The following is a 16,637-nucleotide window of genomic DNA, read 5'->3' as shown; positions in this document are numbered from 1 at the left end:
GATCACATTGCTTCTTTGGAGCCATCCACCACCTCTGACCTTCATAATCTTTCAGCCAGCTCTTCTGTAGCCTTGCGGGAAGAGATTTGATAAATATATCCCTGTTTGGGCTGACTGCTCCAAATTCTCTCACTCTCTGCACATTGTCCTATTGTGCGTCTCTGTACTCATCACCATCTCGTGCCAAAGCAGCTTCTCTAACGAGTGTAGAACGATGCACTGATCCTCTGTCCGTTGTACCTTCACACATCCTTCTGAAAGAAACCTGCTGAATCTATTGGTGCTGCCCTTTATGCGCATGAGCATGGGTCTCACCAAAGCAGGGGCAGTCTCCCGGTAACCACACACCCAGAGGGAAATGGCAGCCCAACCAAAACCATCAGCTGCCGATCCGTCATCTTCTAAGGGTGGAGCCTCATGATCCCCTCCCCCATCCATGATGGAACTTTAAGTGCCTTCCCTTGTACAGGCAGCCATCGCTACACTGAGCCCACGAGGGCACACGTGCCTTGTCACATCAAGGGGACATCATTTCACATCACCCTTCCCATCCTGCAGCTCCTGCATCCTTCCCACCTCTCTTCTGCAATCTTCCAGGAGCTCTGAAACCTGGAGGTGCTAGGAGTGGGCCAGGAAGTGACCGGAAGTGGGTCAGTTGATGAAACAGATTCCCATTTGGGACTGAGCACTCAATGGTCATTTATCCTCAGCACTTCGACGAGCTGAGAATCCCTGCATTAACTGCAGGCTACTCCGTCATGCTTCAGTAAGGAAGGTGCCAGGCGCTGTCTCTCGAAACATCTGTATTCCTGAACAGTCCATCTTGTGCCACCATTCAGACGATTTAGTCAGTACCCCACCCCACCCCCTTTCTGGGCTCAGGTACACGACCTAGTCAGCGTGTTCTCCCATATAAATTCTTGGCTGTGCTCGCTTCTGACAGAAAGGATTTCTGACTTTGCTGTCTCAGTGCAACCTCCTAACCGACTTTGCTTTGCTTTGTTCTTCTGTTCTTTTTTGACACAAGTTCTCACTGTGCAGCCCAAGTTGGCCTCAAACTCTCCACTCTCCAGACTCAGGCTAATGATTTCTTGAATTATAGGGAGCCCACCATGCCTGCTCCTCTCACATACTCATGGAAAAGAAACCATCCAGATTCCGGAGAAGCATTTTCTAGGCCACCCACTTCAGGAAACCAGAGCCACCAACTCTAAAGCCTTTGAAATGATGTCGATATCTCCTTAGAGTCTACCAAATATAGGTACACTTGCCCATTTCTCTACCCAAATACCCACTATCACAGAGTAAACAAATAATTTTTTCTATTTTTTACAATCACTCATATGGCCATTGTCCTGGATATTACTATTTTTATAGCAAATATACAGTTTTACGACATAAAAACCATATTGAAGATTAAGTAGGGTTTTTTCCATATTGAAGATTGAATAGGGTTTTTTCCCTGGGACTTTTTTTTTTTTTGTGGACTGGCTTGAGAACTGAGTTACCATTTAAAACATGATTTTTCAAGAGAAATGCTTTCTTATTGCCAACTATCTCCCCAAACCCTCTGAAATTTGACCTGTGTGCAAACAAAGATGTGTTCCAAATTCAACAAAAGCCCGAAAGTCTTCTCACATGCACACCAAGGTCCAGTAAATCTGACCTTAACAGGGCTCAGTTTGCACAGTAGGAACTAGTTATTCTATCAAGTTACTCCGATGCTCCCCCCAAGTCTGAGGGGGGAACACCGAGTGCCTTTATAAAGCCGCCGGCATAATGATTCTAACCGATGGCGGCTTTAGGCAGCAATGGCCAAACGATCTCGCCCAGATTCACCTCACTTGCTGCTCAACCACAGAGCATCAGCATCCAAGATGGGCTGGGACAAGGGTGGCCATACATAGATGCCACTAGACAACGGGGAATTCTTTATTTTTAATTTTCCCAATCACCCTAAGCTTCATGGAGATTCATTCAGCTTGGCCTGTGAAACATCAGAGTCTGAAGAAAAGTAGGAATATGGAGAGAAAAAGAGAGAGCGACACAGCCCCTGCTTGTCACTCAAGGAAGCCAATGCCCGGCTGAGGTCAGCAGAGAGCAGTCAAAGTGGGTTAGACTCATTCGCTCTACTTGGCACATTGCCCTCCCAATCCAAAGGTTGGGGCTGTGTTATGTAGCGATGCTCTCAGCCTCTTGGGGTTTGGTTACCTGTCTTTTAAATCCCAGGAGGAGGATCAAACATCCATGAAGTTCTGCCTACACACTTCATGGTCTAGGTCAGAAGGAAAGGATTTAATGTAGCAGTTTCTCCTCCCTCTACCATCTAAAACATTCTGAAACATTCAACTGTCTGCAGCATTCAGACCGATCCATTAAATCTAATTTGTTCCAGATCCTTCTTGGAATAAAATTTTAGAGTTGAATAAAGTGTTTCTCAGCTATACTAAAGATGGTAAAATGATTTTTTTTTCAAACTACCAATTTTGTTATTTTGGTGGACTTTATCCAGGGGTTTGAATAGCCTTTCAAACATGCTATGATCTTTAGATAAGATGAGGTTGAAACAGTAAACCCAACCAAGGAACCACGAGTTTCATGAAGAATAAAGGACTTTGAGTTTTTCAATGTGAGCTGGTGAGGGAGAAGGCTGAAGAATCTGCAGTAGAACCCAGAACACCTTCCAGGGATAACAAAAGGAGGATCCTCAGGTACAGAGACCAAGAAGCACGAGAGTCCCATGTCATATGCATTGTCCTTGGAGATGTAAGGAGGTCGCCTCTGAATCTCTCCTTGTTTCAGCAAGACTGATCTCACAGGAAGTCCAAATTGCAACCAGATCATACAAACAGAAATGGCAAAAACCCAGAACCCGTTCATCTGTCAAAAATTATAGCCCTGCAAATAGTTTTCTAGACTCAAGTGGCCAGCAGACAGTGGCTTGGCAAATTTGCATAGTTTGTCTTATCCCTAAGAGTACTTTCTTGTCATTAGCTGCCTCGGTCTACTGTTTCTCATCAATTCAGAACCAGGGGACGCCTGTCAGCCCCTAAACAACAGCCCTAGCTCAGTCACCCCGAGGCCCTCACCTAAAATACATCTTTCAAATGAAGACATGGAGAAGAAGAATAGTTCACCTGCCTTTGCCATTACATACCAATTTCTTTTCATGCCCTTTGGGATCGCTTTAAAGGGCTGGAATGTTCGCAGCCACAGTTTACATCATAGCTGAAGCACTCAGGACACCTGTGACTTACCCTATCATGGTCAGGTGTCAACTACACGCGCCCCCTCCTCCTTTGAGAAAATATCCTAGCCCTCCACGGTTTTAGAAGGTCTGAGCCAGACAGCCCACCTGGCTCTGGTTTTCTTTTCCAGTTACGATGCTGTAGTTACCATCTGTGCTTGCTGTTGATCTTCTTCACCCTGAAGAATGACAGCTAAGGAAGTCCACTGACTTCCACCCTACATGCACTTATCACATCAATCTGTGCAACCCCATAGATATTATACAATGGAAAAAACACCACATCCAAAGGCTAAGGAAGCTTCAGCACCATCAATGGGGTACACTGATTCTTGTATTTAGACTGCATAACTCGGGAAGGAAAAAGCGGGGTTTTCCCTCTGCCCACAAACCCTTAACATGTATGTCTTAATTGCAGGGTACATTGGCCCTCTAGGCTTGCCTCCACTTAGATTTAATTATAGTCCCTGAGTATAGTCTGTTCTTTCGTGTGTACTGGGAATACCTGGGCTCCAAAGACACTAGAAACAAGAAAAAGATGAGATACAAGGCTTAACTATGGATTCTCAGGGCCACCAATTTCATTTCACCCAACTTCTTTCTTCAAAGACCATCTTTCCCAACTGTATTGCATATTATGGTTACATATTGTTCCTTTAATCCATAAATTTAAGCTACACCAGAGTGAGGAGTTTGGGGGGAAAATATGAAAATGAAAAAGTCTTGTTGAGGTCAAATTCTGAGTAGCAGCTGCAGAAAGAAACGTATTTACTAACAATTATTTCCTTGTTGCAGAAGGAAGTTGTTTGTTCTTGGGGAGCCACTTGAGTGTTTATTTACAGCTCCTCATAGCACTGAACCAATTTGCTCTTGACAGCATGTCTGCCTCGCCCGAGGACTCTGTCCAGCCTCCCTTACCTCCACTCATCTCCAGCCGAGGAAACGTTCGGTCTGTGCGACCGTGGCCAGCTGGGAAAGGGACTCCACCATCCATCAAGAAAATGGATGGGAATTGTTGTTTACATTTCTTGGATAACTTTTCCCCCTTTGTTATGTTTTGTTTTGTGAAATCATTTCTGGAATGCCATTTGAGGAACTCGGTTTGTAAGCTGTTTGAAGACCCGTTGACTACGGTGCTCACTCAACGGAGACACTTTTTCTATCTTCTGACCAGTGGTATGAAATGAAAGGGGCATGTTCTGTTGACACCTGTCTTGCAGGGGCCCTGTTTTCTGGCTAGTTGGAGGACCTATGCTTGTCCAGAGACCGTGTATTAATATTGACAAATTATAATGGAGCCCAGCACATATGTTCTTTATTTCCACATAAGCCGCATCTGATGAAACCACACAAAGAGTTCTTGGTCTGGGGCCACTGTTTTATTAATACTGATAATAATTATAAGTTATAATTTGAGACTAGAAAATCACAACTAGTGACTAGGGAAATGGCACAGTTGGCAAAATACTCACTGTGCAAACATAAAGACATGAGTTTAACCCCAAGAACCTATGTAAAGAAATCACTCAGAGCCAGAGCCAGGCAAATCCCCAGGGTTTTCTGGACTGCCAGCATAGCCTGCTGGGAAAGTTCCAGGCCAATAAGAGACTGGGTCTCAAAGCAAACAGAAAAACCCAGGAAACCCCAAAGTGGATACCACTTGAGAAACAATAGCCAAAACAGTGCTCTAGCAACTGTGTGTATGTTCACACACCCATATATGACTTACACACACACACACACACACACACACACACACACACACACACTAATCATGACCCAATTTTTCCAGTACTTCCACTCTGTACATTAGTTTACTTCTAGAGGCCGAGGCAGGAGATAACAAGTTTAAAGTTAGCCTATACTTCATAATGAGACCCTGTCTCCAAGGATAAGAAAAGAAAGAGAAGTTGCACATAGTAAATCTGAAGTCCATGGCAGCAGACACATACAGAAATGTAATAGAAAACATATGAGGATCTAGGGATTTACACAATTCTTAACTGTCTGTCTAAGCTCAGTTTTTTTAAATCTTGGGCTGTAAACACTTTTCTACCAGATACGCCATTTCTGAGCATTTGTGAACAACTCCTTTGTTTATCCTCCTGGCAAGACCAGGCTCTGTCATTGTCCTGGGAAATCCCAGCATCCCTGGAGCTGACACTTTTCACCCCACTCCATCCAGCAGCTCACAATCCTAGGACTTTGGCCATTGTTCCCTAGATACCGTACCTCCGTCACACTCAGCATCCCATTCTTCATCCATTCTATTCCTGCAATGTTCCCACTGTCTCTCTCCAGTGAACCTTCCTCTCTTAGTATGCATGCTTTCTCTGAAGCATTCAGCCCAGTTCAGCCCAGCCCACTCTTAAAGCTACCTTTGGCCAAACTTTCTTTCCGGTCATGCTGAGAATGCAAGGTGATTTACCTGGACATTCTTTTAGAAACTTCCAGAGTTTCCAAGTGACTGCCCTGGAAGTCCCAGTGAGACGTCCTTTTATAGTCCAGCTTCTCCACTTTTAGCTGGTGGTCCCATTATATCCCAGCGGTTGGGAGTATCCACGGGGTCGTCCTTGTCACAGGAAGTCCTGTCCTCTCCAGTCTCTATTAATCACTCCAAGCCTCTGCTGCACTCTTTGTTCTGTCTCTCCAGTTCCCATCACATTGCTATTCAAATGATCAATTTCCACATCACAAAATCCAGCCCACAATATGCAACATCTAATATTCTTTCTCATCTTCAACTTCTCTCTCCAACGCTTTTAGAGAAAAGCCATTTCCTTCTGCTGCTCCAGGCTTAATTTTTCTACATCAAATGTCCCCATTTCCTGTCTTCAAGTTCTTCTCCTCTACTATCCCTCCCTTGAACCTTACAAGCCTCAGAATTTCCTTCTGCATTAAAATAAAAAGTAAACCAAATAATTCAACCTGCATCCTTTTCAAGAGTGGGCTTTGCCTACCCACTTAGGAAAGGTTCATCCCAACTCTAACCCACTAAAAACTAGTTTTTGTTTGATTACTTGGTGGCTTCATTTGGGTGTGTGTGGGGGGAATAGGGGGCAGGACTTCACAATACAGCCCTGGCTACCTGAAATGGTCTATACCGGCTTTGACATGGAAAGAGACTGCTTTAACATGAGAATGACGAAGGGACTTCATTTGATGCTCTTCTAAACAATCGTTACTTATCCAAACCCTCTTAAGTGATCATGATTCAATTTTCACCCACAGAATCTCCCACTCAGGAAAGGACCACAAGTCCACAAGGGACATATCCAGTCAATACTTAGGTCCCTCACCAGGTTTCCCTCCTCTGCAAGATCTGGGTGACACCAAGAGTCCTTTGTTTTTGAAAATTTGCCTTTGATTCCTAATGGGCTTCCTCCCCACCCCAACCTCCCCAAGTTTTCCTTGTTAGATCTCCTTCCTCTGCTTGTTTTCTGGTGTTTCCTGGCCATGTGACTCTCTGTGTCTTTCTTTATATTTCCTCACCGAGACCAGTGGGTGGTAAGTGTGGATGGGCCTGATAGTTACTTACAGACCACAGAGATCAAGCGCCACATGAAACGGAAGCCCAGAGCTTCGTGACAGCTCAGGAAGGAAAACCAGAGAGGCTGCTGTGGAGTGGGAGTCAACGGCTTCTTGGAGTGACGGATCTGGGGAAGCCAACAGGAGCAAGATCCAGCATGGCATGACCCTTGTCATCCTGAAGTGTCTGGGTTCCATCCCTTTGTCCGTCTGGAAGATTCTTCCAGGCCTTTAGAAACACTGATCATCACTGTTTTCCCTTCTGTGGTACATTCCACATCTGCGATGCCAGGATTCCTTTCTTCAACCCGGACACGAGTGTAATCATGCTGTTCCCATTATGTGTAGACAAACCAAGCAAAGGAAGGCTCAAGCCTCAGGGTGGAAGTGGGAGGCAGGTTTCTGCACTCAGTTGGTCACAGGTAGTCTGAACTTCGTCACTGTGACACAACACTGAGTTTCCACAAAGTTTATACTTGAGAACCGAGCAAACAAAATAGTAATAATGAACAATCTCATGTTTATTGTTACATTATTAATTTATTAATACAAAGTAGAACATTCACTACTATGCATTGCGCCTCATTCATAGTTTCTCCCTGCTGCATATGCCCTGTGAGCAGCAAGTTAGGCAGATCGGCAAGCAAATGACATCACTAGAATTTTTTGTGGGGTTCACACACAATTTGGAATCCCAAAGTGTGTTTTCAGCCAGGAGTTGTGTTCAGCAGAAACACTGAGATAAAAATCACCTGTTCTAGAATAAAAACTAAGAGTGGAAAGCAGGCTGTCATACAGCAGTGCGTGCATTGGGAAAGCCATTGTCCTTGGGACACAGGTCTCCTCTCAGGGGCGCTTCTCATGAGCAAGGGAACAGGGATGCAGCCATAAAGACAGCAGGCTGTGGACCACATCAGGCTATCTCCAACCCTTTGTAGTAGGTGCAGAACTTGCCTCCGTTTAGCCAGGCCCCTCCCTCACGAGAGGAACACAGTGAGGGTAACTGGAGCGTCAGTCAACTTCTTGGTTTCTGCCCTTCTGGGGAAATTATTTCTTCTTCAAATTTATCCTTGCAAGATAAATTTCTCAAAAATGTGTTCTCCAGCACTTCATGGATTCCTGTAACCAAAGAGAGGACAGTCTTGTTCCTGGTCATCATGAGTCACTTTGGTGTTGATTGTGTAAAGCACAATCTTTGTGAATCCGATTGCCCGGGCTTTGAGGTGAAGGAAAATGGTAGAATCTGTGAATGCAGCTATGTGTGCTGATGCCTGCTTTCTCTCTGCAGCCGGCTGCCTCCCCAGAGGACACCCCTGAGCTCAGCGCCTTCTTGAGAAACGCTACAATTCCTCATCTCGTCAGGAAGAGGGATGTGCCAGTGGTCCAGCTCCACAGACAGAGCCCTGCAAAAATACTGGTGAGTCGCCCTGTGCACAGGACTGAGGGAAAATATTGGGGTAGACAGAATTCCCAGACATAGGTGGTTTTAACTTCAACTCTTGTTTTCAGTTTTCTTCAACGCTCAGACACGCGTGACACCTTTGGGCAGCTTGTATTGTGAAAAATGAAAGTGATTCTTTTGTAAAGATTAAGGAGCGTTTGCAATATAACCTTTATATTCTTCTAAATCCACCACAACGACCACGCCAGAGAAACAGAGGTGAACATTAAGTGTGACTGTGAATCTATTCCGAGAACAAAAAGAATAGGACAGGAGGAAGGGCAGGAATCGTAATATCCTTATAAGACAATGGCATACTGAATCCCACTCTTTGGAGATTAACTTTTGAAAATCAATTTACAAACACCAAGTTTCAGTTATTAGCCCACTCAGAGGCCCTGAGCAGGGCAGTTGAGATGAGCGCTGAGAGCCCCGTCGACCCAGTATGTCCCTACGGTGTCACACCTCTCCTTGAATCTTACGGGGCGTGGCTTGTCTGAAAGAGGCAAGCACCATGTGCTCAGGGAAACCAAGTTGGCCTGTGATTCGTGCACACCTCCGTGTGTACGGAGGCAGAATGTACAAGAACCAAGGGACACGATTCAGTCTAGGTGCTGTCAACACATAAACAGATGGAAGAAATGTGACAGACATGGGCAATGGAACGCTGAAACACCTCGAGGGAGAAAGAAAACGAGCCATCTGCGGGAAAATGAATGGAGCTAAAGGACATCACATTAAGTAAAATAAGTCATACAGAAAATAAGAATCACATAGCTTTTCAATATCTGGAATGCAGAATATAAAAATAAAAGATCATCAGAAATCCCATGATCATCTTAGCAAGGCAGCAAACACACCCAGGGACTTGGATGATACATGGCTATGACCCAGCACTTGGGAGGTGGAGGCAGAGAGATCAGGAGCAGATCATCTTTGTCTACACAGCAAGCCCAAGGCCAGCCTAGGCTACATGAGGACCAATCAAAAGTCTGGGAATTAAAGTAATAGAGAGACTCCTGGAAAAGGGTGAGGAAATAAGGGAGGGGACGGGGAGGAGAGTAAGAGAGGGTAGCTGATAGACAGCTGAGAGCTAAGTGTGATGTCTGCATGTATAAAAAGTCACAGGGCAACCATTAGCATATGCAGTGAGTACACATCAGCTTTAGGAAAGCACGGACAGCAAAAGGGTGCGGAGAAAAAAAACAGCAGCGTATTTATTAGGAACTCTGTTTCACTTGTATTACTGTGCATTAGTTAGCATAAAATAAAACCTTATAGAAAAACTAATGTGTTCAGGTTTTCTGGGCTGAAATATGGGGGTCTTGGCACTGAGGGCCTCTGGAGGATCTAGCCTGATCTTAGCTGGACTTTGCAGAACCATCAGCATAAATTGGTATTCTTATGCAAGGCCCTTACTCATCCCAATGCTGATCAGGATCTTATCTCCTCTGTCTCTCCTCACATGCTCACCCTTTCCTGACCACGTAGCAAAGGCACAAAGCAAGCGTCAACTTCCAATCCATCAGCATTTCATAGACTACAGCCATAAGGACTCAGTTATAGGTACAGCCTCAAATTCTATCAGAAGTCAGAGACCGCCAGACGTCCCATCCTCTTTCCAAGCATCCCCGGGGACTGGGGGTGGGAACAGGCTGAGAACACTGTGCCTCACATAGACCAAAGGCTGCCCGGAAAGATGCTTCTTGCCCCATCCTTGCACTGAAGAAGCCCTTCCTGATACTCATTATCTAAACCGAAGCTACAGCCTCAAGTTACCAATCCAAAGTCACAAACAGAAAAGAGAGGGGCCTTCATCAGGAAGCTTCAGGACCAAGTAAAGCATGGTGGAAGGATGAGAAAGCTAGAACTCTGAGCCGAGGGCAGCCCTACAGCTGTTCCACAGGAGCAGCGGTCATTGCCCTGGCTAGGTGGGGAGCTGGAAAACTCCCAAGCCCACGCTGTTGGCCCTCTCCCAGAAACGCAGAGCAACTCTGAGACTCCTCTGGGCACTACAGTGCTCTGACTCTCAGGCCTGCTTCTTTACCAGCTTACCCTATCTAAAATCCCTCAGATGAGAATATACACCGTGTTCCCTGCAATGCTTCCCTGGGCACAGCTCAGTGCCCGGCTTATGGGCTCAGTGACCATGTGAACAAATGACTCAGGTATGAATTCACTGAACTAATGGCACTAGCTTTTGGAGTTATATTTCAAGTGCCCTTAGAATGCCAGTCCACTAACTCCTGTTCCTCCTCTATGGCCCTTAGACCTCTTAACTCTCTATTCAACTACAAAAAAAAAAAATCCACTGCACATATTAAAAGATAGCTTACTTAGCGCTGATCAAATTTACCAGCTACCACCCTCACTGAATTCAAAATATAATGCCCATTCTGGCAATATTTCAGTGAGCCCCACTGTCCCAGACAGTCATAAAAGTGACATAATTCAAGGAGCAAGGATGTCCAAGGTCCTGAACCTCTGGGTTTAGCATTTGCGTAGTTGAAAGGGAAGCAATGGCAAATCTGGCTTTTCTCTCTGCCGTGACAAATACAAGACATAGCGGCTTAGTGGAGGTTTCATTTTAGCTCACAGTCAGTGATTTATTTCATCATACGGTCCCTTGGCCCCACGAGCTGGGGCACACATAATGGTGGTAGTGTGTGTCATTGTGGCTACTGGAATTAAAGGTGTGTGTCATTGATGTCTGGTCTATAAGACTGACCAGTCTGGCTGTTTTACTTTTCTGATCTTCAGGCAAGCTTTATTTATTAAGATACAAATGAAATGCCACTACATGAATTGACTGTAATTTTTAAGGCAGAAGAAAATATAAATAAAAGCCTGATAATCCTAACTACTTATTTCAGTCCAATAAAGTAGATCAATGTCATTCCCAATGACAGCACTAATATTCCAGAACATATCCATAGTAGTAGTCAAGAGCTTCATAACAGGATGATTGGGTGACACAGATACTAATTCCGGTTGTGTATTAATGAGGCAAAGGCTTAAGGAAGTAGAGTTCCAATTTGAGGTGATAAGTCCAGTGGCAGTGATTGCACAACTGGCCTGGGCTCCTAAAATGATGAAAGAGCCTTTGTAACTGTATCTTAGGGCTGGGGAGATGGCTCATTCTGAAAATGGATTCCTGGTAAACATAAGTACCTGTTTGTTTGTTCCATAGAACCCACGTAAAATAGTTGAGTGTGGTGGTTTGCATTTGATCCCAGTACATTTGAGCAGACAGACAGGCTGGGTGCCCAGGGCTCACTGGCCAGTATAGCATCTTTGGCAAGTTTCAGGACAGTGAAAGACACTGTCTCAGCATAGAAGGTGGGCAGTGCCTGAGGAATAATACCCGAGGTGACCTCTGGCCTGCACAAGCATATGTACACATGTGTATGTGTGCTTGTACACACACAGCAGCAGCACACATAGGAACACACACAATTGTGTCTTAATTCCGAATATCCATCCACTTGTTTCTTCTTAACAGGAAAATTAAAACATGGAAATGCAAAATACAAGGAAATTTATCTCCAATATCATTCTTAAGAAGAGATAAAGCTACAATAATCAGCAGATTATGAGTCAAGGGCCTGTACATTTGTAAGATTGTACAATGGCTTCAAAATGTTAGAGTAGGTGATTCATACTGTCCTTTTTAGAATAAATTTATTTTAGAAAAATAAAACAATATGTTGTCAATAAAAGTTGACATCTATAGAATCCTATTATGTGCAGTAAAAATGAGAAGAGCCCATTGAAAAACCAATATCCCAACTTCTTCAGAACTAAACATTTGCATAAACAGGATTCAGATTCCTCTTATACATGCTACTTTGCACATGAATCTTGAGCAGAAGAGCAGTGGAGCTAGGTAAATGGTATTCTCTTGAAATTTTATGCACTTGTGCTGTAGGTACAATTTCTTCTGCTATTTCTCATTAAATATTTTAACATAAATTTCAACCTCTAAATATCATAGGAGCCTTTTACTTGTAATGGTTGCCAAGACAGTCATTAGTCTCTGCATCTGATTTCGAACTCCCATTACGTTCTCTTTTTCTCTTATTGGCTCAAACGCTACAAGCCATGCAGCACCCACCCATGTCCTTGAATCAAGACAACTCCGAGGGGAGGATGATTATGCAAAGTTTACTCTAAAATCAAAAGCTAAAGAAGACCTCCTACAGTTTTTGTTTGGTTAAAACCAAATACGGAATCCCATTCCTGATTAGGAATTTGTAAGTGTAGCATGCCAACGTCCTGTGCTGGCATCACAGTTTCCAGTTTGCATTTTTTTTTTAAATGTGCATCTCCAACACGGAAACTTAATTCTTCTCCCACCTACAGCCATCCTCGCCTCCCTCACCTCAGTCACCCCTTGCTTCGGCCAGGATGACCTCCCTCTCCAAGCTTTGCTCTGTTCTCTTTACAGACTCAGCTTACAACACCCGTGTCTTTCTTCTTTTCATTTCTGCATTTGATGCTATTGACCAGCTGGTGAAACAACGATAGCCCTTTCCTTGCCTCTCCTATATGTCCTCTCCCGGCTGTCTTCCTATCCTCGCTGACCCCTCCTGAGGATTCTTACGGACCACTCTTCTTCCCACTCAGTACCTGCAGATTCCATCTCCAACCTCCTGCTCTCCTCTGTAATAGCCTCCATTCTTTCAGGGCTACTTCTTTGATCATATCTCCAGTCCAATTAAGGAAGCATCAGTCTGCAAGGGCACGTGAAAAACATTGCGGTATCCATCTATTCCCACACTCGGTTATTAGTCATCTTTGCCATCACTGTGATCAAAGCACCTTACAAAGCAAGTGAAAGGGAAAAGGTTTATTTGAGTGCAGGTTTCTGAGAGGTTTCTGCTTGTCCTAGGAAAGGCATAGTACCAGGAGAAGTTCTGTCTGGGCCTTGGGGGTGCATAGAAGCAAGACCACATACATAACCAGTCAGTTAGTAGACAGTGCAGGTTAGAACCAGAAGCAGGTATAAGCTTAAAAGTACACCATCAGTGAGTGACCTCCTCCCAACCAGGTCCTTCCTGCTAGACTCCACAGCCTCCCCAAACAGCACCACCTGCTGGATAGCAAGTGTTCAAACAAATGAGCCTCTGGAAACCGGGATCCAATGAAGATACATTTGATAGGTAGAATGTCCTCATCCTGAACCTTTTTTCCACATTGTATATCTCGTATTCAAAAGGGGATCTCGTATAAGATGGGCAAATAGCTGGTTTAACAACAGTGTAATGCATAGGAGTTGTACAAGCGCCTGCTCAGCGATCAGGAAGTGGTTTGGACAGAGGAGGGAATGTTGTGAAGCAATTGCTTATCAGTGAGTAATTAACTTTGAATCTTTGAGGTGACAGGGACTCAAAGGCTTTCTCTACAAAGGCTTCCAGGTTTTCCCAGTTTATCTTTCATCTCTAAGAAACATCTTCCTGAGTTCCGAGAAAATGAAACAAAACTCACTGGTTGTCACAAGGAGATGGAGCCCTTAGAGAGAAGCTTGTTTCTAATGGGATTTTATGATCCACTTTTACCTTTCTCTGAACAGGAAACAACTTCGCATCATTGCTAACTGTTCTTTGTCTCAGTTGCTTTAATGAATTTGTTTTATCTCTAAATGAAATGGAATACATTAGATTCGCAGGCAAGCCAGTGTCTTCTGAGGAAAGAAAGCAGTGTCAGTGTTGATTCTTCGCTGTCATTCGAGGCACTGATAGTCTGTCTCTGTCTTTGCATTTTGCAGAACTGTACAAACATTGAGTGCTTGCAAATCTCTTGTGCAGTGGGACGACTGGGAGGAGGAGAGAGCGCAGTCCTGAAAGTCAGGTCGAGACTGTGGGCCCACACGTTCCTCCAGGTAACCATGTCGCTCACCTAGAACCTCTTTCTGAGAGATCAGCATTAACCCCTCTGCAAGAACTTTTCATTTGCACCTGTGCATGTGTGTGTGTGTTACTATTGTGTATTGGCCACATGCTAGTGGCCAGAGGTCAAAGGTGAGTGTCTTCTTCCGTCCTCCTCCACCTTCGTTTCTGAGTCAGTCTGTCACTGAAGCTGGAGCTCGCCAACACACCTACGCTGGCTGTCACCTCTCCCCACACTCCTTCACCTCTGTGAACATCAGCGAGGCAGACATGCACTGTTAGATATGGTTTTTTACAAGGGTCCTGGGGATCCAGACTCAGTTCCTCATGCTTATACAGGAAGCAGGTTATTGACTGAGGCATCTCCCCAGCCCTGGTTTTTCATTTTCTGTTTTGATTTTTTTAAATTTTTATTGCTTTATAAATCATACCATTCAAAAGTTCCACTTCCTCCCATTTCCTTCCTGTTTTCCCACTCCCCCTCCTCCCTCCCCCTCTAGTCCTAAGAGAAGTCAGGTTACCCTGCCCTGTGGGAAGTCCAAGGCCCTCTCCCCTCCATACAGGCCTAGGAAGGTGAGCATCCAGATCCCAAAAAGCCAGTACATGCAGTAGAAACAAGTCCCAGAGCCATTATCCTTGGCTCTTCAGCCAGCCCCCATTGTCAGCCACATTCAGAGAGTCTGGTTTTATCACATCCTCGTCCAGTTCCAGTCCAGCTGGCTTTGGTGAGCTCCCATTAGATCAGGCACACTGTCTCAGTGGATGGACCAACCCCTCGCAGTCCTGACTTCCTTGCTCATCTTCTCCCTCCTTCTGCTCTTCAACTGGACCTTGGCAGCTCAGTCCAGTGCTCCAATGTGGGTCTTTGTCTCTATCTCCATCCGTCACTGGACAAAGGTTCTATGGAGATAGTCATCAGTCTGACTACATGACAAAGCCAGTTCAGGCACCCTCTCCTCTACTGCCCAAGGACCTAGCTGGGGACATCCCCGTGGACACCTGGGATCCCCTCTAGAACCAAGTCTCTTTCCAACCCTAAAATGGCTCTCTTAATTAAGATATCTTCTTCCCTGCTCCTATATCTGCCCTTCCTCCATCTCAAGCATCCAACTCCCCCAAGCTCTCCCCAATCCTCCTCTTCTCCCTTCTCTCTCCCCCCTTCCCCTCCCCATACCCTACCTTCATCTTTACCCCCATGCTCCCAACTTTTTCCTGGCGATATTGTCTGCTTCCAATTTCCAGGAGGATCTATATATGTTTTTCTTTGGGTTCACCTTATTATTTAGCTTCTCTAGGATCGCAAACTATAGGCTCATTGTCCTTTGTTTATGGCTAGAGTCCACTAATGAGCAAGTACATACCATATTCATCTTGATTTTCCTCAATGGAAGAATAAAGAAAGAAAGTATGGAACATATACACATTAGAGTACTACTCAGTGGTTAAAAAAAATGACATCTTGAAATTTGCATGCAAATGTATGGAAATAAAAAACACTATTCTGAGTGAGATAGCCCAGACCCAAAAAGATGAATATGGAATGTACTCACTCATTAGTGGACTCTAGCCATAAACATTGAATTTTTTAAAGTTTTAAATGTAAAGGTTTTCATTTTTAAATTTCAAGAATTTAAATATTTCAAAGGAAATTTCTGTAGGAGAGGTAAGCCAAGATCAACTGGGGAAGACATTGGACCTCAACCACACACAGATACACATGCACACACACACACGGGGGGGAGATGCACACACATTACTGTCTCCCCATCTCAAAACTCCATGAACTCCCCCACTACACAGATAGATAAAGCAGCAGGTGATCTTCAGATTCCAAAGGTTCAAAGTCTCTTGAGATGCTTGCCTGGCTACTGCCTGTGCTGTGCTGATGCTGTCTGAGAAGAATTTTCTAGAACAATCTTCCCATTTCACTTCCTGGTCACCTCCCCCAGAAGATAAGAACAGTTGAACTACCCCAAGTCCCTGAGAGTCTGGGGAAAGTCTGCTGAAGGGTCAGGTGGGGAACAGCATAGAATCAGTGTGGAGATCCAGCCATGCAACCCAAAAATCTGAACAAACAGAACCAACAAAGAAGGCAATAGATTGTTCTAAAAGTTCTCACACAGAATCAGGACAGCACAGGCTGTAGTCAGGCAAGCATCTCAGCCCAGGTTGGATCTTTTGAATCTGAAGATCGCCTGATGCTTTATCTATCTGTGCAGCTGGGAAGTTCATTGAGTTTTGCAGTGGGAAGAGAGAAAGGTGTGCGTGTGTGCACGTGTGTGTAAGTGCATACGTGTGTGCCTGTGTGTGTGTGCGTGTGTATCTGTGTGTGCACAGGCAAGCTGAGGTCCAGTGTCTTCCCCATTATTGTGTATTGGCCACATGCTAGTGGCCAGAGGTCAAAGGTGAGTGTCTTCTTCCGTCCTCCTCCACCTTCGTCGTTTCTGAGTCAGTCTGTCACTGAAGCTGGAGCTCGCCAACACACCTACGCTGGCTGTCACCTCTCCCCACACTCCTTCACCTCTGTGAACAT

At 44.8% G+C, this 16,637-nt stretch overlaps 1 protein-coding gene across 1 annotated transcript in view; it reads left to right on the top strand.

The window, feature by feature from the left end:
- Itga8 (integrin subunit alpha 8) overlaps window positions 1-16,637 on the top strand; it is a 175,320-nt gene that overhangs the window by 135,141 nt on the left and 23,542 nt on the right. The window contains exons 26-27 of the mRNA XM_005354625.3: window positions 8,064-8,192; window positions 13,984-14,097. Of these exons, the coding sequence (XP_005354682.1) occupies window positions 8,064-8,192; window positions 13,984-14,097 (243 nt within the window). The remainder of the gene's footprint in view (window positions 1-8,063; window positions 8,193-13,983; window positions 14,098-16,637) is intronic.

This window comes from Microtus ochrogaster, chromosome 16 (assembly GCF_000317375.1).
Source record: "Microtus ochrogaster isolate Prairie Vole_2 chromosome 16, MicOch1.0, whole genome shotgun sequence".
Classification (NCBI taxonomy): Eukaryota; Metazoa; Chordata; class Mammalia; order Rodentia; family Cricetidae; genus Microtus; species Microtus ochrogaster.
This window is presented reverse-complemented; position numbering and strand designations above follow the sequence as displayed.